This window comes from Heptranchias perlo, chromosome 35 (assembly GCF_035084215.1).
Source record: "Heptranchias perlo isolate sHepPer1 chromosome 35, sHepPer1.hap1, whole genome shotgun sequence".
Classification (NCBI taxonomy): Eukaryota; Metazoa; Chordata; class Chondrichthyes; order Hexanchiformes; family Hexanchidae; genus Heptranchias; species Heptranchias perlo.
Window position 1 is genome coordinate 21,573,138 of NC_090359.1, and position 26,444 is coordinate 21,599,581.

The 26,444-nt window shown below is 53.6% G+C and overlaps 2 protein-coding genes across 4 annotated transcripts in view; one reads left to right on the top strand and one right to left on the bottom strand.

Moving 5' to 3' along the window:
• LOC137302417 (transferrin receptor protein 2-like) overlaps positions 1-5,971 on the top strand; it is a 50,165-nt gene extending 44,194 nt beyond the window's left edge. Inside the window, 1 exon segment of the mRNA XM_067972066.1 lies at positions 796-5,971. Within this exon segment, the coding sequence (XP_067828167.1) occupies positions 796-1,041 (246 nt within the window). The 3' untranslated portion in view covers positions 1,042-5,971.
• Positions 5,972-13,919: 7,948 nt separating this feature from the next.
• LOC137302418 (phosphatidylinositol 4,5-bisphosphate 3-kinase catalytic subunit alpha isoform) overlaps positions 13,920-26,444 on the bottom strand; it is a 91,317-nt gene continuing 78,792 nt past the window's right edge. For 2 of the 3 annotated variants that reach the window (XM_067972069.1, XM_067972067.1), the window contains 4 exons: positions 20,985-21,155; positions 18,393-18,510; positions 17,996-18,147; positions 13,920-16,249 (listed from right to left, as the gene is read on the bottom strand). In XM_067972069.1, coding sequence (XP_067828170.1) covers positions 15,985-16,249; positions 17,996-18,147; positions 18,393-18,510; positions 20,985-21,155 — 706 coding nt within the window. In that variant the 3' untranslated portion in view covers positions 13,920-15,984. The remainder of the gene's footprint in view (positions 16,250-17,995; positions 18,148-18,392; positions 18,511-20,984; positions 21,156-26,444) is intronic. The other variant, XM_067972068.1, reaches the window with a different exon arrangement.

Genomic DNA, 26,444 nt, shown 5'->3' on the forward strand with positions numbered 1-26,444 from the left:
TCTGTATGTATACGTGTGTGTGCGTGTCTATGTGTGTATGTCTGTGTGTATCTGTATGGTGTGTGTCCATGTGTGTATCTATATGTATCCGTGTGCGTGCGTGCGTGTGGACAGCAGGGCAGGGTAGGACTGTGCGATGCCCCCCATGTTCGGATATCACTGGCTAATCTCCTGCTGGAACAGTGGCTGCTTGGATGAGGTGCTGAAGGCTGGGTGTGCCGAGTCGAGTCACTACCTCAGGAGAGTGGGCAGAAACTGGGCCCAAAAAGATCCACTAATCACACCACCCAATTATTGAAGCTGCTGCCTTCGGTGTCAGCCTGTGTGGGTAGCACTCCCGCCTCTGAGTCAGATGGTCATGGGGTCAAGTCCCACTCGAGAGACTTATAGGAACAGCAGGAGGCCATTCAGCCCCTCGAGCCTGTTCTGCCATTCAATTAGATCATGAGCTGATCTGAACCTTAACTCTATCTAACCGCCTTGGTTCCGTAACCCTTAATACCCTTACCGAACAAAAAAATAACCTGAGCCCCATAATCCAGGCCGACGCTCCCAGTGCCGGTACTGAGGGAGTGCAGCACTGTCGGAGGTGCTGTCTTTCGGAGGAGAGGTTAAACAGAGGCCCCGTCTGCCCCTCTCAGGTGGACGTGAAAGATCTCACGGCCAGAAGAGGGAGGGGAGTTCTCCCCTGTGTCCTGGGCCCAATATTTATCCCTCAGCCAACATCCCAGCGGATCTGGTCATTTATCACATCGTTACAACAAATGTAATTCTTCCTCCTTCCTTTTTTTTTAGGTGGAGTTCTACTTTCTGTCTCAGTATGTCTCGGCCACCGACTCTCCTTTCCGGCACATTCTGCACGGCCGGGGGGATCACACGCTGGACGCGCTCTGCGAGCACGCCCAGCTGTTGGCCGTGGACCCCGCCCGCTTTGACGAGAAGAAGTTCCGCAGACAGCTGGCCCTGGTGACGTGGACCCTGCAGGGGGCAGCCAACGCCCTGAGTGGGGACGTGTGGAGCCTCGACAACAACAGCTTCTAAAGGCCGGGGCGGGAGAGGGGAGGGTCCACGTCACTGCGGCGGGAGGCGGGGGGGATCGTCTCACTTGTCACCCGTTCTTCGCTGGGGGAGTGGGGGGCGCAGGAGACCCGCCGCCCGGCGTCAGTACCGGTCAGGGAATGGTGCCATTTGCCAACTCCGTTGGGGATTCTGTCCCCCTCCCATCCTCCCTCACCCTCGGATAACCCCGCTCAGAGACCGCAGTGAAAAGGACTCTCCTTTGGAATTCAATCAGGCCCATCGCTTTCTAACCAAATTCGGCCACTCTGCAAACCTCGAGGAAGAAACCACGTCTACCCCAAAAACAAAAAAAACAACCACTCTCGTTATCGGTGGGGGGGGAGCTTTTATCTGCCCCGCCTTCTTCCTTTGTAATCGTCCTCTGTTCTGCAGCGCGCGAATGGTTGTTGCTATGGGCCGCTGGGCCCCTCTCTCTTCCCCAGCTAGGCCGGACGCGCCCTCTCTCTCTCTCTCTTTACCGCACGTGCACAGTTTACAGTGGAACTGTTGGCCTCTCCTCCAGAGCTTTGAAGGGACGTGGAACCCTGGGCTGGCTTCATTCTACCCCACGTCGGCCAAAGCAAGAATCTGCATTTATATAGCGCCTTTCACGACCTCAGGCCGTCCCAAAGCGCTTTACAGCCAATGAGGTACTTTTTGGCAGTGCAATCGCTGTCAGAATGCAGGAAACATTCAGGATTTAAGTGCGTAATCCAGGCCGACACTGCCAGTGCCAGTACTGAGGGAGTGCTGCACTGGCGGCGGCGCAGTGTTTCGGATGAGACGTTAAACCGTGGCCCCCGTCTGCTCTCTCAGGTGGACGTAAAAGATCCCACGGTCACTATTTTTGAAGGAGAGCGGGGGGAGTTCTCCCCTGGTATCCTGGGCCCAATATTTACCTCTTCCAACAATCGCTTAAAAACAGATAATCTGGTCATTATCCTGTTGTTTGTGGGAGCTTGCTGTGCGCAAATTGGCTGCTAAGGTACAACAGTGGCTACACTTCAAAAAAGCACCTCATTGGCTGTGAAGGGCTGAGGGACATCCTGAGGACGTGAAAGGCGCTATATAAATGCACGTCCTTGCTTAGCTCACCGCGTGTCCCCAAAATTGGTGTGGAGAGAGACGTGATTGAAACACTCGGATTTCTGCCCCAGGTAACAATGTCCCGCTCAAGGATTCTGGAGGGAACCTAATTAAGATTTAAGAGATAAAAACTCTTCCAGTTCTTTTGATCTCTTCCACTGAACTTGTACCCTAAGCGTGAAAGTTAAAAACACACGCACATAGATTTATTTTTTCTCAAGTAACATGACAACTTCTGTAATTCGGCTGACAAGCAAGTTACAGATATTCTCCCGTACGGGAAAAAGATCTCTAATTCTGTTGTAGACTGGTTTTCTTTCCTGGGTGTTACATGTGCATGAATTCTCTCTCTCTCTCGGGCGTCTAATTTCCTCCGGATTAATGTGTTTACACTGAATTCCCGCCTGTACCCGTTTTAACCCTGGTCTTTGATCTATTTACCTTAAACAGTTTCAGCGTCTCCAATGTAGGGTCCAGGATGGCATTGAACCGGCAAAGCCAGGAGGTCGGGAGTTCGAATCCTGCCGTTGGCAAAGTGTGAAATGGAATTTTTCTTTTAAAAATCTGATAATTTCCAAAGCCCCACCTCCCCAAAGTTACGTAGAATTTAAAGCACAGAAACAGGCCATTCGGCCCAACTGCTCCACACGAGCCCCCTCCCCACCCCTCTTCATCTCACCCTATCAGCATACCCTTCTATTCTTTTCTCCCTCATGTGTTTATCTCGCTTCCCCTTAAATGTATCTCTGCTACTCGCCTCAACTACTCCTTGTGGGAGCGAGTTCCACATTCTCACCACTCTGGGTAAAGAAGTTTCTCCTGAATTCCCTATTGGATTTATTAGTGACTATCTTATATTTATGGCCCCTAGTTTTGGTCTCCCCCACAAGTGGAAACATCTTCTCTACGTCTACCCTATCGAACCCCCTTCGTAATCATAAAGACCTCCGTCAGATCACCCCTCAGTCTTCTCTTTTCTCGAGAAAAGAGCCCCAGCCTGTTCAGTCAGTAAATGTGACCTTGCCATTATGACCCACATCCTGTGGGTTAAAAAAGTTAAAAGCAGGAATTTAATGTGAACGCACTAGTCAGCGAGTTAATTAAACTACATTGCGTGTTTGTGTATCCATATTTAGTGCTTGTGTCTATACTCTGGTTGTCAGCAATGATTATTTAATTTATCAGGGACAGTGATCACTATAAATTATTTTATAAGAATTAAGACATTTTTTAATATATTAATAATTATCGGAAGCAGTGCCTTCCATAATTATGACAGTTGTACTGTCTTTGAATGAAAAAGCAGCATCTGCTTATAATGAGCCAGGATGTCATGAGGTGGCAGAGGGGGGTAGCAATGCCCGGGACAGTCAGGCAGCCATTTGCAGTGTCCCCCCAGCTCCGGGGCCAGCCATTTCCAGTGTTCCCCAGCTCCAGGGCCAGCCATTTCCAGTGTTCCCCAGCTCCAGGGCCAGCCATTTGCAGTGTTCCCCCAGCTCCGGGGCCAGCCATTTGCAGTGTCCCCCAGCTCCGGGGCCAGCCATTTGCAGTGTTCCCCCAGCTCCGGGGCCAGCCATTTCCAGTGTTCCCCAGCTCCGGGGCCAGCCATTTGCAGTGTTCCCCCAGCTCCGGGGCCAGCCATTTGCAGTCGTCCCCCAGCTCCGGGGCCAGCCATTTGCAGTGTCCCCCAGCTCCGGGGCCAGCCATTTGCAGTCGTCCCCCAGCTCCGGGGCCAGCCATTTGCAGTCGTCCCCCAGCTCCGGGGCCAGCCATTTGCAGTGTCCTCCTTCTCTGAGGCAGCCATTAGTAGTGTCTGCCAACATAGTTATAATTCCTCTGGGGTGTAGCTCCTCAGCACCTGAAGTAGATGGAGCTTTACTCTGCATCTAACCTGCCTTGTACTAAAAAGCTTTCCCGAAATGTAAACCAGACTATAAAAACTTGTTTGTTTTGAAAGAGAAGCCCAGTATTTTTCTCCTCAAGTTGCTGATGGATTCTCATCAGCAGTGAATCAAACCTGGGAAGACAATCATCTCCAAGTTTCCCCATCGGGACGTATATCGGCCGTTCCTTCATGGTCGCTGGGTCAAAATCCTGCAACTCCCTCCCCATCAGCACTGTGGGAGAACCTTCGCCACACGGACGCGGTTCAAGAAGGCGGCTCACCACCACCTTCTCAAGGGGCAACTAGGGACGGGGGGCAATGAACGCAGGTTTTGCCAGCGATGCTCACAACCAGAGAACAAATAAAAAAAACAATCATCCCTCCTCTCCCCTCCACACACCCCCTTATTCTGCTATCTTGGCTGGCTTTGGGCTTGGGCACAGATTAAGTCAGGAGTGAGGTTACCGGGTATCCCCAACACATGGCAGCGGCCCACCTCATGATATCGTCAAGCTCGTCAGGCCAGTGTCGGGAGACTGTTTCCACAATACCAAAACTGCCGTTAGCATGTTTTTTTTCCAGCTGGACGATGAATTATCGGGAACAGTGTTTCTCATAGTTTTAGTACATTTCTGTTTTCTTGTTACGTTGATACGGACGGGTAGTTTGCTGAATTTGTTTCGAGGCCTGTCTACTCGCGCGACGGGACGGTTCGGTTTGGTTTGTCGGACGGCTCTGTGCTGAGGGGCTCCTCCGTGTCGTGTAATCTCAACCTGCAGCCACTGACGGTCATACCCACTGCCCCCTGTCCCCAAGACCCCGCCCTTAAGCCCTCCTTTCAGAAAAGACAAGCCCACAGCTCATTGGACTGAGAACTGGGGGTTCAGCGTTTCTTCTGAAAGAAGAGTTTGGGAAGAGTTTTGCTCTCCTGGCCGTCCTCTTCTTTCTCCACCCTCTGTAAACTTGAGCTCATCCAAAACTCTGCTGCCCCGTATCCTAACTCGCACCGAGTCTCGTTCATCTCCCTGTGCTCGTTGACCTACATTAGCTCCCGGTCCGGCAGTGCCTCAATTTGAAAATTCTCATCCTCATGTTCAAATCCCCCCATGGCCTCCCCCCTCCCCTATCTCTGTAACCTCCTCCAGCCCTACAACCCTCTGAGATCTCTGCCCTCTTGCACATCCCCAATTTTCATAAAATGTTCCAGCACTGAAACAGGCCATTTGGCCCATTAAGTGTACCCGGGTGTTAGCCCCACAGGAGCCACCCAGTCTAACCCCACTCTCCCTCTCCCCATACCCTTTAATATCCCACCCAGTCTAATCCCACTCTCCTGCTCGCTCCCCACACCTTTTCATCCAGGCTGACCCTCGCAGTGCAGCACTGAAGGAGTGCTGCAGTGTCAGAGGTGCCGCCATTCAGATGAGACGTTAAATCGAGGCCCCGTTTGCCCTCTCAGGCGGACGTAAAAGGTCCCACGGCCACTATTTGAAGACGAGCAGGGGGAGTTCTCCCCGGTGTCCTGGGGCCAATATTTATCCCTCAACCAACATCACTAAAAACAGATGAGTTGGTCATTATCACGTTGCTGTTTGTGGGATCTCGCTGTGCACAAATTGGCTGCCGCGTTTCCCTACACTACAACAGTGACTCCACTTCAAAAAGTGCCTCATGAGCTGTAAAGTGCTTTGGGACGTCCTGAGGCTCTGTATAAACCCAAGTCCTTTCCCTCCTTTTATAAGCAAGTTTAATTGACAAGGGGACGACAGGGGAGTGAGTGGGTGACCTCACTGCACTGATGGTTGATTGGGTGTCTGCGGCTCTGTTTAAACATCTCTCGGGACTGTGAGTGTGCTGGACGGGCACGACACCAGTCAGAGACACGTTAAATGCTTCAGCTTATCGTAACTCAATAAAAAAAAATCTACTTTGAAACTACAAGATTGTCTCGGTCTCTTTTTCTCCCCTCCCCGTACCCTCCCCGGTGATGTCCGAACAGCTACCAAAAACACCAGCAAGGCTGAGGCAGAGATGAGCGATCTCCCCCAATGCCCGTGAGGGAGACCAGAAAAGGGCGAATGTCTCGCCTACTTGGGCTGTAGGATGAAAGGAGTACCCGCTTTATCGATCTCCTGTTCAAACCCCTCCGTGGCCTCGACCCCTCCCTCTCTCTCTCTCTCTCTCTGCAACCTCCTCCAGCCCTGCAACCCTCCGAGATCTCTGCGTTCCTCCAATTCTGGCCTCCTGTCCATCCCCCGCTCCCATCGCCCCACCATTGGCGGCCGTGCCCTCAGCTGCCTGGGCCCCAAGCTCTGGAATTCCCTCCCTAAACCTCTCCACCTCTGTTCCCCTTTAAGACGCTCCTTAAGACCTACCTCTTTGACCAAGCTTTTGGTCACCTGTCCTAATATCTCCTTATGTGGCTTGGTGTCAAATTTTGTCTGATTTACACTCCTGTGAAGGGCCTTGGGGATATTTTACTATGATAAAAGGTGCTATATAAATGCAAGTGGTTGTTGTTGTATGACTGTGTCTATTGGTAGCCACTTTCTATGCCTCTTTAACACCATGTCCACCAGTCATGGAAGCCCTGACTCCAGCCCAGATGCTGTTGCAGGCACTGAAACCCTCTTTGGGAGATGGGGGCGATCGTTCTCTTACCTCAACACTCTTCCATTTGATGTTTTGGTCAGTCCTTCTGGTCTCTCTCCTTTCCCCGTGACATGCTGTTCCTTCCCTCTGCATCCTCGCTGTGTTGGGAGATTAAGACGCATCGCGGGCTACTCGCTCAGTGATCCCCTATCGGCTGGTTTCACTCGTCACCGCGGCTGGGGGACACTGCAATCGGCCTTGGCGTCCCCTCGAGTTTTGGGGGGGGATGGGGTGGGGTGCGGGGGGAGGTTAAAAGGGTTTATGGAGGGTTTTGAGAAAGAAAAAAAGAGAAAAGGGAAAGAAAGGAAAGCAGACTTGCATTTCTATCATGTCTTTCATCACCTCAGGACGTCCCAAAGCGATTTACAGCCAATGAAGTACTTTTGAAGTGTAGTCACTGTTGTAATGTACAGCAAGCTCCCACAAACAGCAATGAGATAATGACCAGATAATCTCTTTAAGGAGAAACTGTTTCCAGTGGCAGGAGGGTCAGTAACCAGAGGACACAGATTTAAGATAACTGGCAAAAGAACCAGAGGGGGGAGATGAGAATTTTATTTATGCAGCGAGTTGTTCTGATCTGGAACGCGCTGCCTGAAAAGGAAGCAGATTCAATAGTAACTTTCAAAAGGGAATTGGATAAATACTTGAAAGGGAAAAATTTGCAGGGTTTTGAGGGATAGAGGAGGGGGGAGCGGGACTAATTGGATAGCTCTTTCAAAGAGCCGGCACGGGCACGACGGGCCGAACGGCCTCCTCCTGTGCTGTGCTGATTCTATGAAACTCTTTTCAACCTCGGTGGCTTGCACTACGACCCTTGGCCTTTCACTGACACGAGAAAAAAAAACGGTGAGGCCCACAAGCGAGTCACGAACATCAACTTTGACCAACGAGAGAGAGAGAGAGACGGACAAGTGGAATACAACGAGCTGAGAGGACGCACTGGACTTAAAACAATAGCTGACATCTTTATTAAAACGCCACGCGGGAGCCCAGAGACGTCGAGTGCTTTTGGTCTGACTTTACATCTGTACAAGGTTTTTGTTTTTTTTTGCAAAAGTGCAAATACAATTTTTTTTTTTAATTAAAAAAAACACACACACACACACACACAATCTGTGGTGAGTTTACACAAGCAGCCTCATTCACACGCACATCCGAATCAAGATTAATTTGCACGGATCCTTAAAACACACGCGTGCACGCACACGCAAACACACACACACACAAAAAATCCCAGTAAGGCTGCTGGTGACAGTCCCTATCGCTGCTTCTATCACATGCACATGCAGTAAGCAATGTGGGAGCTCTGGGCGGGAATGAGGCCCACTGCACAGGTCTGCAAACTGCTGTTGCCATGGGGAAATCGCAGCCTCCTTCCCGACGGCAGAGCAGAGATTCAACGGGAGTGTGGGAGAGGGTTAACCGCGTATCCGTCAAGTGGGTGCGGTCGTTCTCGGGGAGGGAGGGGGTGGTGGTGGGTGCGGTCGTTCTCGGGGAGGGAGGGGGTGGTGGTGGGTGCGGTCGTTCTCGGGGAGGGAGGGGGGTGGGTGCGGTCGTTCTCGGGGAGGAGGAGGGGGGGGGGTGGGTGCTGTCGTTCTCGGGGAGGGAGGGGGGTGCGGTCGTTCTCGGGGAGGAGGAGGGGGGGGGTGGGTGCTGTCGTTCTCGGGGAGGGAGGGGGGTGCGGTCGTTCTCAGGAGGATGGAAGTGACCATAATACCCACACACAGCAATGCAAGGGTATGACGAGGCCCACCCCCACCCCACTGTGATAAGTCTGATCATCCTGGGAGACTCGTTCCTCCAACCACCAACCCCCCCCTCCCAAACACAATTTCCTTACCTCCCCCCACCCCCCCCCCCCCACAACTAGCTCATGCTGGGTCAGGGTCGTTGCTGCCCTGTGGGCACCAAAGCCCCCAAAAGCACATCCAAGTGGCCATTCTTGGGGTCTGGATTTACTGTCCATGGATTTTGAATGAGTGGAATTTCTTAAAAATATTTTTGGGTTCATCAAGGTGAGGGAGGGAGGTCAGAGATGGGGAACAGGACTTTCCCCATTTCAAGCACCCAGTGTCAGCGTCAAACACTCCCAGGGCAGGCACAGCACGGGTTAGAAACAGAGTAAAGCTCCCTCTACACTGTCCCATCAAACACTCCCAGGGCAGGCACAGCACGGGTTAGATACAGAGTAAAGCTCCCTCTACACTGTCCCATCAAACACTCCCAGGGCAGGTACAGCACGGGTTAGATACAGAGTAAAGCTCCCTCTACACTGTCCCATCAAACACTCCCAGGGCAGGTACAGCACGGGTTAGATACAGAGTAAAGCTCCCTCTACACTGTCCCATCAAACACCCCCAGGGCAGGTACAGCATGGGTTAGATACAGAGTAAAGCTCCCTCTACACTGTCCCGTCAAACACTCCCAGGGCAGGTACAGCACGGGTTAGATACAGAGTAAAGCTCCCTCTACACTGTCCCATCAAACACTCCCAGGGCAGGTACAGCACGGGTTAGATACAGAGTAAAGCTCCCTCTACACTGTCCCATCAAACACTCCAGGGCAGGTACAGCACGGGTTAGATACAGAGTAAAGCTCCCTCTACACTGTCCCGTCAAACACTCCCAGGGCAGGTACAGCACGGGTTAGATACAGAGTAAAGCTCCCTCTACACTGTCCCATCAAACACTCCCAGGGCAGGTACAGCATGGGTTAGATACAGAGTAAAAGCTCCCTCTACACTGTCCCGTCAAACACTCCCAGGGCAGGTACAGCACGGGTTAGATACAGAGTAAAGCTCCCTCTACACTGTCCCGTCAAACACTCCCAGGGCAGGTACAGCATGGGTTAGATACAGAGTAAAGCTCCCTCTACACTGTCCCATCAAACACTCCCAGGGCAGGTACAGCACGGGTTAGATACAGAGTAAAGCTCCCTCTACACTGTCCCATCAAACACTCCCAGGGCAGGTACAGCACGGGTTAGATACAGAGTAAAGCTCCCTCTACACTGTCCCATCAAACACTCCCAGGGTCAGGTACAGCACGGGTTAGATACAGAGTAAAGCTCCCTCTACACTGTCCCATCAAACACTCCCAGGGTCAGGTACAGCACGGGTTAGATACAGAGTAAAGCTCCCTCTACACTGTCCCATCAAACACTCCAGGGCAGGTACAGGGTTAGATACAGAGTAAAGCTCCCTCTACACTGTCCCATCAAACACTCCCAGGGCAGGTACAGCACGGGTTAGATACAGAGTAAAGCTCCCTCTACACTGTCCCATCAAACACTCCCAGGGTCAGGTACAGCACGGGTTAGATACAGAGTAAAGCTCCCTCTACACTGTCCCATCAAACACTCCCAGGGTCAGGTACAGCACGGGTTAGATACAGAGTAAAGCTCCCTCTACACTGTCCCATCAAACACTCCCAGGGCAGGTACAGCACGGGTTAGATACAGAGTAAAGCGCCCTCTACACTGTCCCATCAAACACTCCCAGGGCAGGTACAGCACGGGTTAGATACAGAGTAAAGCTCCCTCTACACTGTCCCATCAAACACTCCCAGGGCAGGTACAGCACGGGTTAGATACAGAGTAAAGCGCCCTCTACACTGTCCCATCAAACACTCCCAGGGCAGGTACAGCACGGGTTAGATACAGAGTAAAGCTCCCTCTACACTGTCCCATCAAACACTCCCAGGGCAGGTACAGCACGGGTTAGATACAGAGTAAAGCGCCCTCTACACTGTCCCATCAAACACTCCCAGGGCAGGTACAGCACGGGTTAGATACAGAGTAAAGCTCCCTCTACACTGTCCCATCAAACACTCCCAGGGCAGGTACAGCACGGGTTAGATACAGAGTAAAGCTCCCTCTACACTGTCCCATCAAACACTCCCAGGGCAGGTACAGGGTTAGATACAGAGTAAAGCTCCCTCTACACTGTCCCATCAAACACTCCCAGGGTCAGGTACAGCACGGGTTAGATACAGAGTAAAGCTCCCTCTACACTGTCCCATCAAACACTCCCAGGGCAGGTACAGCACGGGTTAGATACAGAGTAACGCTCCCTCTACACTGTCCCATCAAACACTCCCAGGGCAGGTACAGCACTGATTAGATACAGAGTAAAGCTCCCTCTACACTGTCCCATCAAACACTCCCAGGGCAGGTACAGCACGGGTTAGATACAGAGTAAAGCTCCCTCTACACTGTCCCATCAAACACTCCCAGGGCAGGTACAGCACGGGTTAGATACAGAGTAAAGCTCCCTCTACACTGTCCCATCAAACACTCCCAGGGCAGGTACAGCACGGGTTAGATACAGAGTAAAGCTCCCTCTACACTGTCCCATCAAACACTGCTCAGCCGCAAGCTCAGAAGAGCGCCCCCTACTGCTTTTGTTTTCTAATTTCCAAAACCAGTCTTCCTGCAGTCTCTCTGAACGATATTGCCAAATGAGTTTTTTTGTGTTTCAATTCTGTTTCCCACTAGGAACTGGGCAGCGGCCGTTCAAACCCGTCTCACTCAGAACCCTTCCAGCCAGCACACGGAGCTGTATTTCATCCCAGCAGCCTAGGCTGGGCTCGAACCCAGGTGAAAGGTCAGTACCTAACCCATTGAGCTGACCCCAATTCCCCAGGCAGACAATCTCGCCCTTGCGTGTGTGAATGGAGATGGTGCTGAGGCCCAATCGTATCCTCACCCAACCCCCACACTTCCTGGCTGGGGAACTACATAAACGATGCCTTTAAAGAAAGAAAGACTTGCATTTATATAGCGCCTTTCATGACCTCAGGACGTCCCAAAGCCAATGAAGTACTTTTGACGTGCAGTCACTGTTGTCATGTAGGGAAACACGGCAGCCAATTTGCGCACAGCAAGATCCCACAAACAGCAATGAGATAAATGACCAGATAACCTGTTTTTTAGTGATGTTAGTTGCGGGATAAATATTGGCCCCAGGACATCGGGGAGAACTCCCCCCCCCCCCCTGCTCTTCTTCGAAATAATGGCCGCGGGATCTTTTCCGTCCACCTGAAAGGGCAGACGGGGCCTCGGTTTAATGTTTTCATCCGTTAAGACGGCACCTCCGACAGTGCAGCGCTCCCTCAGTACCGGCACTGGGAGTGTCAGCCAAAAGTGGAGGGTGTGTTAACAGTGGCAACTGTCTTGCTCTATCAATGGAGTCTGACTGCAACACTTGGTGCAGGGATGAGTTTTAAAGCAGGGGTGACAGGGGCCAGACAGGGGCAGCAACGGTGAGGAAGGAGAGTCTTATCTTGTGTTATTATAAGCTGCGAATGGGATCTCCTTCCATCCACATGTTACCGATCGGTGGGTAAGCGGCCAGTGTAAGCCAGACCAGGAGGGCCTGAGATTTAATTCTTGGCTCGGCGCTGATCCTCAGCCCGGTTCGGGAGGCTAAAAGTTTGCCTCGGCGCCCTTGAGGAGGAGGAGGGGCGGGGGAAAAAGCCAATCCCCACCATCCCACACTGGAAAGTGTTGGGTAAGAACAGGATCGGGCTCAGCGGTGACGCCCCCCACAGTTGAATATCCTGCTGACTTTCTAGGCTCGGACAAGGTGGGGGGGGGGGGGGGGGGGGGGAAAGAGTAAAAATAAAAAGGGTGGTGGACTGGGGGCAGAAACAAGGGTGTTCGTATTCTACAGCAATAGTCTGTGTAAAGTTGCAACCCCATTTAATCTCCACTCCCAACGCCACTAACTCCCCACGGAGAACAAATAACTCGTTTTACACACTCCACTTGTACTGGTGCTCAATATTACTCCCGTCCTCCATCAAAGACGTCCCCTGCACCAGCTTATTTTTTTGTTAACTCACATCTTCCCTCTCATTAAGATGGCACGACCACGACATCTATTCCCATCTTCGACAGGCGAAGCATTAGAAGAAAAGTCCTTTCAGTTTAAACAACTGACTTTCCGGTACCGGGGTGGGGGGGGAAAAAAGGAAAAAAAAAAGAGGGGGACGGTTTTCCCATCTTCGCGCTCTCGCAGAGGCGAGCATCGGAATCTCCGGCCCGCGGCCGTGCGCGGTTCTCGGAAGCCAGAATCCCCTCTACTCGAGAGGCGGGGAGTTATTGCGCGAGGGGAGACGCAGAGTAAACGGGCCGTCTTGCGTTTCCCACCCGGGTCGGGGAAGTCCGGCCGATTCGAGCGCAGTTTCCTCCAAACGGGCTACCGGAACGCGAGCGGTCTGCTCGCACGGTGGATCGAACCGGCCGGCCCGCCCGTACTCGGGGGAGGGAGGGCATTAAACGGCCTCGCATTACAGCACCGCAAGTCAGGGCGCGGGGTCGAAGCAGGAAACGACACTCGCACGCTCGCTAGACTTCTTCGGGCGCCGAGTGCCTCCCAACGAGGTGTCCCCCCGGAAAATATCTAAAATAAACTTCAAGACAGAAAATGAAATTAAAAAATCACGACAGGCTGATTTAAAAAAAAAAGCTTGTGGGGAACCTTGGCTTTATAAACAGAGGCACAGAGTACAAAAGTTATGCCTGACCTCACGCTAAATCACTGATTGGGCCCCAGCTGGAGTATTGCGTCCAATTCTGGGCACCGCACTTTAGGAAGGATGTCAAGGCCCTCGGAGAGGGTGCAGAGGAGATTTACTAGAGATGGTGCCAGGGATGAGGGACTTCAGTTATGTGGAGAGACTGGAGAAGGTGAGATTGTTCTCCTTGGAGCAGAGAAGGTTAAAAGGGGAGATTTAATAGAGGTGCTCAAAATTGTCAAGGGTTTTGATAGAGTAGAGAGGGAGAAACTGTTTCCAGAGTCAGGAGGGTCGGTAACCAGAGGACACAGATTTAAAATCACTGGCCAAAAGTGGGTGGGTGGGGGGTGGGTGTGTGGAGAGGATATGAGGAAAATTTGTTTTACAGCAGCGAGTTGTTATGATCCGCAAGGCTACGGGGGAAAAAGAACGGGGGGGGGGGGGGGGACGGAGGGAGTGGAGTTAATTGGATAGCTCTTTCAAAGAGCTGGCACAGGCACGATGGGCCGAACGGCCACCTTCTGTGCTGTAACATACAATGATACTATGAAAGGCAGTCAGCCAGATTATGTACCTCAACTCCTTTGATCCATAATCCCTCGATACCCTTACCCAACAAAAATCTATCCATCCCAGTCTTGAAAGCTCCAACTGACCCCCAGCATCCACAGCCTTTTTTTTGGGGGGGGGGGGGGGGGGGGGGGGGGGGGGGAGGGGAGGGGGGGCGAGACTTCCCGATTTCCACTCTCCTTTGTGCTAACTGATTTCCCTCTTGGCTCTGATTTTAAGGTTGGAAAGGGGAAGGGTCCGATAATTAGTCGGATGATTCATTATCAAAGCTTGCACTGAAAAGGTTTAACTTTCGCACCCTGCCGGCGAGGGAGGGGGGAGGGGGGGGGTCCCATTCTTCATTTTAACCTCTAACCGCCCACTTGAAATTCCGGTCTCCCCCTCACACTTCAGTCACCCCCCCCACCCCTGCGTTCCCGCGAGTCTCGGAGATCGAGCGAGGGCGGTAGCTACCACCGAGTGGCTTCAAAGTGAAAACTCCCCTACATCTGACCCCAGTCTCACTCATCTCATGCACGCATACTACAGCTGTGGCTGTTTCACAGCTTCCGACGGCAGGCTGCGATGATAACCATCAACGGGCATCTGTGTGTGTGTCCCAACCGGAGAATATAGTCCCACAAAACGCTGATGTATAACATTCCCAAAAGACTCCCCCTCCCCCACCCACCCCCACCGCCCCCGAAAAAAAATCCGCAGCTACTTTTAATACTGGTAGGTACTTGCATTACATCCCATGGGAATTCTGAGGCTCATTGCAGCCAGATACTGATGGTGAATCAATGGTAGTTCCTTCCTGACGATAGGGTTACTTTCAGGCCTGATTCGCTCCAAGCAAAGAGCTCAGTCAACATCTGGTATCTCCTGAGGAGACAGCAGCGTGGACAGGACAGAGAAGGTGGGGTTCCTTCATTAAACGTTTGCAGCCAGGGAGGTCTCCCTGGAGGATGGGGTTATCTTTGCTTTTTCCTTCATGGGTGGTAGTTTCCTTTTTAAAAGGGAATAGTGCAACAAAACAAAAAAAGGGGTCGGGGGGGGGGAAAAGGGGGAACGAGATGGCAGCAAACACTCGATCCCCCTTCGTCTCCCTCGCCTCCCAAGGTGCCAAGGAAAGGCTGCAGCGATAACTCGGAACTGCACAGCGAACGGAAGAGAGGGAGGGGAGATTGACGCCGTTGCTGAAGAGGTCCCAGCCTTTAGCAACAAACAATTGGCCAACCAACCCAATGGAGGCCACCCAACCCAATGCCTACAACCCAATGGAGGCCGCCCAGAACAATGCCTACAACCCAATGCAGGCCTCCCAACCAAATGCCTACAATCCAGTGGAGGTCAACCAGCCCATTGCCGACAATAAATAGAAAGATCTTCAAAGAATCGACCAGCTTCTCACCACCGTTTACAACAGATTTTAGAACCATGTTTTTTTTTCAAAACCCCAACTCTCCAAAAAGAGGGATTCTCCAACCAGTTAAGTTGGGCCTCATCGACGACGCACTCAACCGTAAACTCAACCGAGGAAGCCTCAGCGTACAAACCCGCGAGTTCAAAGTTCTCCCGCTCCTTCGGATCCGTTGGTTTTCCTCGGGTTTCTTTTTGTTTTCCCTAAAACGAGGAACTTCCTGAGTGCAGAAATATAGAACGATTAAAAGGTTGGTGGAGCTTTTTCCCCCCCCCTTCTCCCTGCCCGCAGGCCCAGTCAGGTTTTTATTTCTGCCTCTCGGTCCCTGGTACCTAACTCCACGCGAGGACCTGGCCAAACCAAGGCGTCGAACACTCCTCGTCGCGGCAAAGGAAGAGAAAACTGCTCCGTGCTAAAACCAGCGGATTGAAGCCCCTTCGGATTCTGAGCCGTGTTGGTTCTCGGTCATTCCTCGCACCTCACCCTTTCCCAGTCAGCGTACATCACTGAAGACGGAATTTATCGTCTCAAAAAATCCACTTCTGCCCGCTGCCCACTTCCAACAGTGGGGGGGGAAAAAAAAAATTCACCCAGACCCTATACAGAGTTCAACTCCTTGTCGGTGCAAAAAGTTAACGTGTAGTGTTAGAAAAAGATCGGCCGTGGCCAATCCTACGGTAGGAATGTTGCCTGGTTTCCAAGGTAACCCTAGCTCAAGTCAGCAATGACCGGTCCCTTGCCTGCAGGGCCTCTGACTTCAGAGAATAAGCAGTTTTCATCGACTCCCTTGGTCGAATGTCCGAATCCGCTCAGGGCATGTGGCGAATGGTGTGGAAGATCCAGTCCATCTTTGTCGTCCAGCCCCCATGATGGGCATCGTTCATTTGCTTAGTGAAATACTCCAGGGCCTCTTGCTCCGTCTTGTCCAGTGCCAGGGTCTTGCGGATGTAGGCGATGTCATCAAACGACTGCAGCTCGGGCATTCCCGAGCCCAGCATCATGGAGAAGAGGTTGATGAAGAGGTTGGCGTGTTGCCGGATGGCCAGGTAGGCCTTGTAGCACATCTCCTGAAACCTGCGATACGTTCATGGGGGTGGGAGGGAAAGAGAGAGAGCATGAATCCTACATTCAGCGAGATTTCAGGGCCCTCCACATCCCACCCACCAACATCCAGCCTCACCAATCTCATCTCAACGCATCCTCCCCAGCCCATCCCATCCCATCCCATCCTCCCCAGCCCAGCCCATCCCATCCCATCCCAACGCACTCTCCCCATCCCATCCCATCCCAACGCACTCTCCCCATCCCATCCCAACGCACTCTCCCCATCCCATCCTCCCCGTCCCATCCCATCCCAACGCACTCTCCCCGTCCCAACCCATCCCATCCCAACGCATTCGCCCCATCCCATCCCAACGCATTCTCCCCTTCCCATCCCATCGCATTCTCCCCTTCCCATCCCATCGCATTCTCCCCTTCCCATCCCATCGCATTCTCCCCTTCCCATCCCATCCCAACGCATTCTCCCCTTCCCATCCCAACGCATTCTCCCCTTCCCATCCCATCGCATTCTCCCCTTCCCATCCCATCCCATCGCATTCTCCCCTTCCCATCCCACCCCAACGCATTCTCCCCTTCCCATCCCATCCCAACGCATTCCCCCCTTCCCATCCCATCCCAACGCATTCTCCCCATCCCATCCCATCCCAACGCATGCTCCCCTTCCCATCCCATCCCAACGCATTCTCCCCATCCCATCCCATCCCAATGCATTCTCCCCATCCCATCCCATCCCAACGCATGCTCCCCTTCCCATCCCATCCCAACGTATTCTCCCCATCCCATCCCATCCCAACGCATGCTCCCCTTCCCATCCCATCCCAACGCATTCTCCCCTTCCCATCCCATCTCAATGCATCTTCTACATCCCATCTCAATGCATTCTCTGCATCCCATCCTGTTTCAATGCATATTTTGCATCCCATTCCTATCTCACCCCATCTTTCTCAAATGGATCTTTGACTGGTTACACGTCGCACTTTTGGACCAAAATAGGATAGATTCAAGTATTTTTTTAAAAATAGTGCATCGCCAGGAACACTGGAGGCCCAAAGAGATTTAGGGGGTCTATGTACACAGATCACTAAAATGCAATAGTCAGGTACAAAAAATCATCAAAAAGGCTTAGCCTTTGTAACTAGAGTGCTGGAATATAAAAGGGAGGAAGTTTTGCTACAGCTGTACAAACCCCTGGTTAGGCCACATCTGGAGCACTGTGTACAGTTCTGGGCACCGCACCTTAGAAAGGATATATTGGCCTTGGAAGGAGTGCAGCGCAGATTCACCTGAATGTTACCAGGGCGCCAAGGGTTAAATTACGAGGCGAGATTACATAAACTAGGCTTGTATTCCCCGGAATATAGAAGGTTATGGGATCATTTGATTGAGGCTTTTAGGATCTTGAAAGGAATTGATTGGGTGGATGGAGAGAAACTTTTCCCACTGGTGGAGGGAGTCTCGGACAAGGGGACATAATCTTAAGATCAGAGCCAGGCCATTCAGGAGAGAAGTCGGGAAACACTTCTTCACACAAAGGGTGGTAGACGTGTGGAACTCCCTCCCATAAAAAGCAGTAGATGCCAGCTCAATTAATAATTTAAAATCTGGGATCGATGGATTTTTGCTGGCCACTGGTAATAAGGGATATGGAGACAAGGCGGGTAAATGGAGTTAGGGTACAGATCAGCCATGATGTGATTGAATGGCGGAACAGGCTCGAGGGGCTGAGCGGCCTCCTCCTGTTCCTATGTTCCTACTTACAGCTCAAACTCCTTGGTTTTGGTGCACTCCTGGGCACCTTTACTGATGACAATCAGGAAATCCTGGGTCAGGACAAAAGGGACTCGCTCTCGTTTGTAGCCAAACTTCTTCTTCTTGTGATCGAGGAAATGGCCAAAGTCGATGTGAAACAGCTGGAAGAGGGGAGGGAGCACACATTAAAATAAGCAGCACTATTCCACCCCCCTCCCTCTCCCCAACAGTCAAGGGAGGAACAGAGCTGGAGGGCCCAAGGTTCCATCTCTAAGCTCCTGTCCTGATTTTTTTTTTTGGTTTTGCATGCTCGCCATCAACTTGTTGGAAAGCTACAGGGAGAACGTCGTTTATTGCACCTCCTCCCACCCCCCCCCCCCCCACCCCCCGCCTTTAGCCCGCTCACCTGACCGTCATCCTTTACCATGATGTTACTGTTGTGTCGGTCTCCTATCCCCAGGATGAACGTGGCCACACAGTATCCAGCGCAGGAGTGGGTGAACAGATCGATCGCAGCATCGTAACTAGTAACCAAGAGAATCACACATTTATATAAAACATAGAATTTACAGAGAACTTACAGCACAGAAAAAGGCCATTCGGCCCGACAGGTCCGTGCCGGTGTTTATGCTCCACGCGAGCCTCCTCCCTCCCTACTTCATCTCACCCCCATCATCATGTCCTTCTACTCCTTTCTCCCTCCTTAAATTACGAGGACAGATTACACAAACTAACATTGTATGCCCTGGAATTTATAAGATTAAGAGGCGATTTGATCGAGGTTTTCAAGATATCAAGGGGAACTGCGAGGGTAGATAGAGAGAAACTTTTTCCGCTGGCTGGGGAGTCTAGGACGAGGGGACATAGCCTAAAAATTAGAGCCAGGACTTTCAGAAGTGAAGTTAGGAAACACTTCTACACGCAAAGGGTTTCTCCTGAATTCCCTATTAGATTTATTCATGACTATCTTATATTTACGGCCTCTAGTTTTGGAATCGCCCACAAGCGCAAACATCTTCACTCCGTCTATCGAACCCCCTTCATAATATTCCTCAACCATCACCTAAAACAGATTAACTGGTCATTTATCTCAGTGCTGTTTGTGGGATCTTGCTGTGCGCAAATTGGCTGTCGCATTTCCAACACTGCAACAGCGACTACGCTTCAAAAGTAGTTCACTGGCTGCGAGGCGCTTTGGGATGTGAAAGGCGCTATATAAATGCAAGTCTTTCTGTGCGGCTCTTGAAAAATATCCCATTGTCATTTCCCGCCCATGGTGTGTTCGAGCACAAACGCATTATATAAAGAATCATAGAAATCTCAGCCATCCGGCCCATTGTGCCCTGTGTCAGTCCGGGCTCCAGGTCAGAACTACGCACTGTAATCCCAGGTCCCCCTGCTCTTTAATAATTTTCCCCTCGCGGTGTTTATTTAATTCCCTCTTAAATACTGTGATTGACTGGGTTTCAATAACCAATCAAGGTCCCAATAACCATTAACAACGAAACAAATTCCTTCTCATCTCCTCCCCTTTATATTTCTAGTATGAATCCGCAGGCCATGTCCTCTGGTTCATGATTCACCAACCGTTGGAAAAAATCCATCACTATTTACCCTCTCGAACCCTTTCATAATTCCGAACACTTCTCCCCGTAGAATCATACGGCACAGAAGGAGGCCATTCGGCCCATCGTGCCTGTGCTGATTCTTTGAAAAAGCCATCCAATTAGTCCCACTCCCCCCTGCTCTTTCCCCCATAGCCCTGCAAATTTTTTGTCTTCAAGTATTTATCCAATTCCCTTTTGAAAGTTGCTACTGAATCTGCCTCCACCGCCCCTTCAGGCACCCTTAACTTTCTTTGCTCCACTGAATGCAACGCTACTAACTATGGCATCCAATATCCTTTCCATTATGGGTGCCCATGACTGCACACAGTGCCCCAACTGTGGCCAGTGAAGATTCATCACCACCTCGTTCCTTCTGTACTTGACGGCCCTCTATGTAAATCTAGAATCCTACCTGCCCCTTTTTATGGCTTTTTCCATCTACCCTTTAAAGGTCTGTACCCAGAGATCTCTCCACTCCATTGAGAATTTTAACATTCAGGGTACATTACTATTACTATGCGCAGGAAATCACTGTAGCTACTCGCCAAGGCTTCTTCGGCGGCACCTCCCAAACCCGCGACCTCCACCACCTAGAAGGACAAGGGCAGCAGGCGAATGGGAACACTATCGCCTCCAGGTTCCCCTCCAAGTCATACACCATCCCGACTTGGACACATATCGGCCGTTCCTTCATCGTCGTTGGGTCAAAATCCTAGAAATCCCTCCCGAACAACACTGTGGGAGCACCTTCACCACACGGGATTGCAGTGGTTCAAGAAGGCGGCTCACCACCACCTCCTCAAGGGGCAACTATTCTCTGTTCTTCCCCCTTTCACATTTATCTACATTAAACTGCGCTTGCCACATATCTGCCCAATCGACTGGCATTTGTGAGGGCTTCCACTCGATGAATTAGATTTTGTCGATACACTGTACGGTTCCACATGCGCCTGCACCTTTGAGTACGTTGCCCAAGTGGATATTCGTCACAGCTATTTGGCCATGGGGATCAGTCGTAGTCGAAACTGATGCCTCCCCTCACCTGATGCCTACACTTTCCCACATGGGTCTCTGGATGGTGATCTGGAACAGGGACCCGCGTCGGAGGTGGTGGGGGGGGGTAGGGAGATTGGGGCTTAAATCCAGTTGTAAAACCCCCATCGCTGCCTCAGGCAACTTGGCACAGACTGGGGATTAACTGGTCTGAATGGTTTACGGTCACCCTGAACAGTGCCATTACCTACTGAGCCTCAACGTGCAAACGCTTTTACTGTAACTAAACCATGCCCCCCCCCCCCCTCTCCTGAGCTACACTGCTACCCTGCAGACCACGCCTGCCCACAAAAGTACTTGTTTGGATGCGCGGGAGGAAAGGTTGAAACCAGACTCACGCCTCCCCCTTGTTCTTGTCCTTTAACCATTGGTGCAGCGTGTGGCTGTTGAACTGGAGCGCCCCCTTCAGGCCGCCCTTGCACTGGATCTGCATGATCGTGTGTGAATTCCGCACGGCCTCAATCAGACCCACGCAGTCTCCTATCGACAGACACCCATAGGGCAGCATCCTGGGAGGGAGGAACAAATACCGTATCAAAGTCTGCACCACTCAAAACCAAACTACAGAGCAGCTTCAACGGGGGAAGAGAGGGACGAGCTTCAATGGGGGAGTGAGAGTACGAGAGGGACGAGCTTCGGCGGGGGAGTGAGAGTACGCGAGGGACGAGCTTTGGCGGGGAGTGAGAGTACGAGAGGGACGAGCTTTGGCGGGGAGTGAGAGTACGAGAGGGACGAGCTTTGGCGGGGAGTGAGAGTACGAGAGGGACGAGCTTCAATGGGGGAGTGAGAGTACGAGAGGGACGAGCTTCAATGGGGGAGTGAGAGTACGCGAGGGACGAGCTTCGGCGGGGAGTGAGAGTACGAGAGGGACGAGATTCGGCGGGGGAGTGAGAGTACGAGAGGGACGAGCTTCGGCGGGGGAGTGAGAGTACGAGAGGGACGAGCTTCGGCGGGGGAGTGAGAGTACGAGAGGGACGAGCTTCAACGGGGGAGTGAGAGTACGAGAGGGACGAGCTTCAACGGGGGAGTGAGAGTACGAGAGGGACGAGCTTCAACGGGGGAGTGAGAGTACGAGAGGGACGAGCTTCAACGGGGGAGTGAGAGTACGAGAGGGACGAGCTTCAACGGGGGAGTGCGAGTACGAGAGGGACGAGCTTCAACGGGGGAGTGCGAGTACGAGAGGGACGAGCTTCAACGGGGGAGTGCGAGTACGAGAGGGACGAGCTTCAACGGGGGAGTGCGAGTACGAGAGGGACGAGCTTCAACGGGGGAGTGCGAGTACGAGAGGGACGAGCTTCAACGGGGGAGTGCGAGTACGAGAGGGACGAGCTTCAACGGGGGAGTGCGAGTACGAGAGGGACGAGCTTCAACGGGGGAGTGAGAGTACGAGAGGGACGAGCTTCAACGGGGGAGTGAGAGTACGAGAGGGACGAGCTTCAACGGGGGAGTGAGAGTACGAGAGGGACGAGCTTCAACGGGGGAGTGAGAGTACGAGAGGGACGAGCTTCAACGGGGGAGTGAGAGTACGAGAGGGACGAGCTTCAACGGGGGAGTGAGAGTACGAGAGGGACGAGCTTCAACGGGGGAGTGAGAGTACGAGAGGGACGAGCTTCAACGGGGGAGTGAGAGTACGAGAGGGACGAGCTTCAACGGGGGAGTGAGAGTACGAGAGGGACGAGCTTCAACGGGGGAGTGAGAGTACGAGAGGGACGAGCTTCAACGGGGGAGTGAGAGTACGAGAGGGACGAGCTTCAACGGGGGAGTGAGAGTACGAGAGGGACGAGCTTCAACGGGGGAGTGAGAGTACGAGAGGGACGAGCTTCAACGGGGGAGTGAGAGTACGAGAGGGACGAGCTTCAACGGGGGAGTGAGAGTACGAGAGGGACGAGCTTCAACGGGGGAGTGAGAGTACGAGAGGGACGAGCTTCAACGGGGGAGTGAGAGTACGAGAGGGACGAGCTTCAACGGGGGAGTGAGAGTACGAGAGGGACGAGCTTCAACGGGGGAGTGAGAGTACGAGAGGGACGAGCTTCAACGGGGGAGTGAGAGTACGAGAGGGACGAGCTTCAACGGGGGAGTGAGAGTACGAGAGGGACGAGCTTCAACGGGGGAGTGAGAGTACGAGAGGGACGAGCTTCAACGGGGGAGTGAGAGTACGAGAGGGACGAGCTTCAACGGGGGAGTGAGAGTACGAGAGGGACGAGCTTCAACGGGGGAGTGAGAGTACGAGAGGGACGAGCTTCAACGGGGGAGTGAGAGTACGAGAGGGACGAGCTTCAACGGGGGAGTGAGAGTACGAGAGGGACGAGCTTCAACGGGGGAGTGAGAGTACGAGAGGGACGAGCTTCAACGGGGGAGTGAGAGTACGAGAGGGACGAGCTTCAACGGGGGAGTGAGAGTACGAGAGGGACGAGCTTCAACGGGGGAGTGAGAGTACGAGAGGGACGAGCTTCAACGGGGGAGTGAGAGTACGAGAGGGACGAGCTTCAACGGGGGAGTGAGAGTACGAGAGGGACGAGCTTCAACGGGGGAGTGAGAGTACGAGAGGGACGAGCTTCAACGGGGGAGTGAGAGTACGAGAGGGACGAGCTTCAACGGGGGAGTGAGAGTACGAGAGGGACGAGCTTCAACGGGGGAGTGAGAGTACGAGAGGGACGAGCTTCAACGGGGGAGTGAGAGTACGAGAGGGACGAGCTTCAACGGGGGAGTGAGAGTACGAGAGGGACGAGCTTCAACGGGGGAGTGAGAGTACGAGAGGGACGAGCTTCAACGGGGGAGTGAGAGTACGAGAGGGACGAGCTTCAACGGGGGAGTGAGAGTACGAGAGGGACGAGCTTCAACGGGGGAGTGAGAGTACGAGAGGGACGAGCTTCAACGGGGGAGTGAGAGTACGAGAGGGACGAGCTTCAACGGGGGAGTGAGAGTACGAGAGGGACGAGCTTCAACGGGGGAGTGAGAGTACGAGAGGGACGAGCTTCAACGGGGGAGTGAGAGTACGAGAGGGACGAGCTTCAACGGGGGAGTGAGAGTACGAGAGGGACGAGCTTCAACGGGGGAGTGAGAGTACGAGAGGGACGAGCTTCAACGGGGGAGTGAGAGTACGAGAGGGACGAGCTTCAACGGGGGAGTGAGAGTACGAGAGGGACGAGCTTCAACGGGGGAGTGAGAGTACGAGAGGGACGAGCTTCAACGGGGGAGTGAGAGTACGAGAGGGACGAGCTTCAACGGGGGAGTGAGAGTACGAGAGGGACGAGCTTCAACGGGGGAGTGAGAGTACGAGAGGGACGAGCTTCAACGGGGGAGTGAGAGTACGAGAGGGACGAGCTTCAACGGGGGAGTGAGAGTACGAGAGGGACGAGCTTCAACGGGGGAGTGAGAGTACGAGAGGGACGAGCTTCAACGGGGGAGTGAGAGTACGAGAGGGACGAGCTTCAACGGGGGAGTGAGAGTACGAGAGGGACGAGCTTCAACGGGGGAGTGAGAGTACGAGAGGGACGAGCTTCAACGGGGGAGTGAGAGTACGAGAGGGACGAGCTTCAACGGGGGAGTGAGAGTACGAGAGGGACGAGCTTCAACGGGGGAGTGAGAGTACGAGAGGGACGAGCTTCAACGGGGGAGTGAGAGTACGAGAGGGACGAGCTTCAACGGGGGAGTGAGAGTACGAGAGGGACGAGCTTCAACGGGGGAGTGAGAGTACGAGAGGGACGAGCTTCAACGGGGGAGTGAGAGTACGAGAGGGACGAGCTTCAACGGGGGAGTGAGAGTACGAGAGGGACGAGCTTCAACGGGGGAGTGAGAGTACGAGAGGGACGAGCTTCAACGGGGGAGTGAGAGTACGAGAGGGACGAGCTTCAACGGGGGAGTGAGAGTACGAGAGGGACGAGCTTCAACGGGGGAGTGAGAGTACGAGAGGGACGAGCTTCAACGGGGGAGTGAGAGTACGAGAGGGACGAGCTTCAACGGGGGAGTGAGAGTACGAGAGGGACGAGCTTCAACGGGGGAGTGAGAGTACGAGAGGGACGAGCTTCAACGGGGGAGTGAGAGTACGAGAGGGACGAGCTTCAACGGGGGAGTGCGAGTACGAGAGGGACGAGCTTCAACGGGGGAGTGCGAGTACGAGAGGGACGAGCTTCAACGGGGGAGTGAGAGTACGAGAGGGACGAGCTTCAACGGGGGAGTGCGAGTACGAGAGGGACGAGCTTCAACGGGGGAGTGCGAGTACGAGAGGGACGAGCTTCAACGGGGGAGTGCGAGTACGAGAGGGACGAGCTTCAACGGGGGAGTGCGAGTACGAGAGGGACGAGCTTCGGCGGGGAGTGCGAGTACGAGAGGGACGAGCTTCGGCGGGGAGTGAGAGTACGAGAGGGACGAGCTTCGGCGGGGAGTGAGAGTACGAGAGGGACGAGCTTCAACGGGGGAGTGAGAGTACGAGAGGGACGAGCTTCAACGGGGGAGTGAGAGTACGAGAGGGACGAGCTTCAACGGGGGAGTGAGAGTACGAGAGGGACGAGCTTCAACGGGGGAGTGAGACTACGAGAGGGACGAGCTTCAACGGGGGAGTGCGAGTACGAGAGGGACGAGCTTCAACGGGGGAGTGCGAGTACGAGAGGGACGAGCTTCAACGGGGGAGTGCGAGTACGAGAGGGACGAGCTTCAACGGGGGAGTGCGAGTACGAGAGGGACGAGCTTCAACGGGGGAGTGCGAGTACGAGAGGGACGAGCTTCAACGGGGGAGTGCGAGTACGAGAGGGACGAGCTTCGGCGGGGAGTGAGAGTACGAGAGGGACGAGCTTCGGCGGGGAGTGAGAGTACGAGAGGGACGAGCTTCGGCGGGGAGTGAGAGTACGAGAGGGACGAGCTTCAACGGGGGAGTGAGAGTACGAGAGGGACGAGCTTCGGCGGGGAGTGAGAGTACGAGAGGGACGAGCTTCGGCGGGGAGTGAGAGTACGAGAGGGACGAGCTTCGGCGGGGAGTGAGAGTACGAGAGGGACGAGCTTCGGCGGGGAGTGAGAGTACGAGAGGGACGAGCTTCGGCGGGGAGTGAGAGTACGAGAGGGACGAGCTTCGGCGGGGAGTGAGAGTACGAGAGGGACGAGCTTCAACGGGGGAGTGAGAGTACGAGAGGGACGAGCTTCAACGGGGGAGTGAGACTACGAGAGGGACGAGCTTCAACGGGGGAGTGCGAGTACGAGAGGGACGAGCTTCAACGGGGGAGTGCGAGTACGAGAGGGACGAGCTTCAACGGGGGAGTGCGAGTACGAGAGGGACGAGCTTCAACGGGGGAGTGCGAGTACGAGAGGGACGAGCTTCAACGGGGGAGTGCGAGTACGAGAGGGACGAGCTTCAACGGGGGAGTGCGAGTACGAGAGGGACGAGCTTCAACGGGGGAGTGCGAGTACGAGAGGGACGAGCTTCAACGGGGGAGTGCGAGTACGAGAGGGACGAGCTTCGGCGGGGAGTGAGAGTACGAGAGGGACGAGCTTCGGCGGGGAGTGAGAGTACGAGAGGGACGAGCTTCGGCGGGGAGTGAGAGTACGAGAGGGACGAGCTTCGGCGGGGAGTGAGAGTACGAGAGGGACGAGCTTCGGCGGGGAGTGAGAGTACGAGAGGGACGAGCTTCGGCGGGGAGTGAGAGTACGAGAGGGACGAGCTTCAACGGGGGAGTGAGAGTACGAGAGGGACGAGCTTCGGCGGGGAGTGAGAGTACGAGAGGGACGAGCTTCGGCGGGGAGTGAGAGTACGAGAGGGACGAGCTTCGGCGGGGAGTGAGAGTACGAGAGGGACGAGCTTCGGCGGG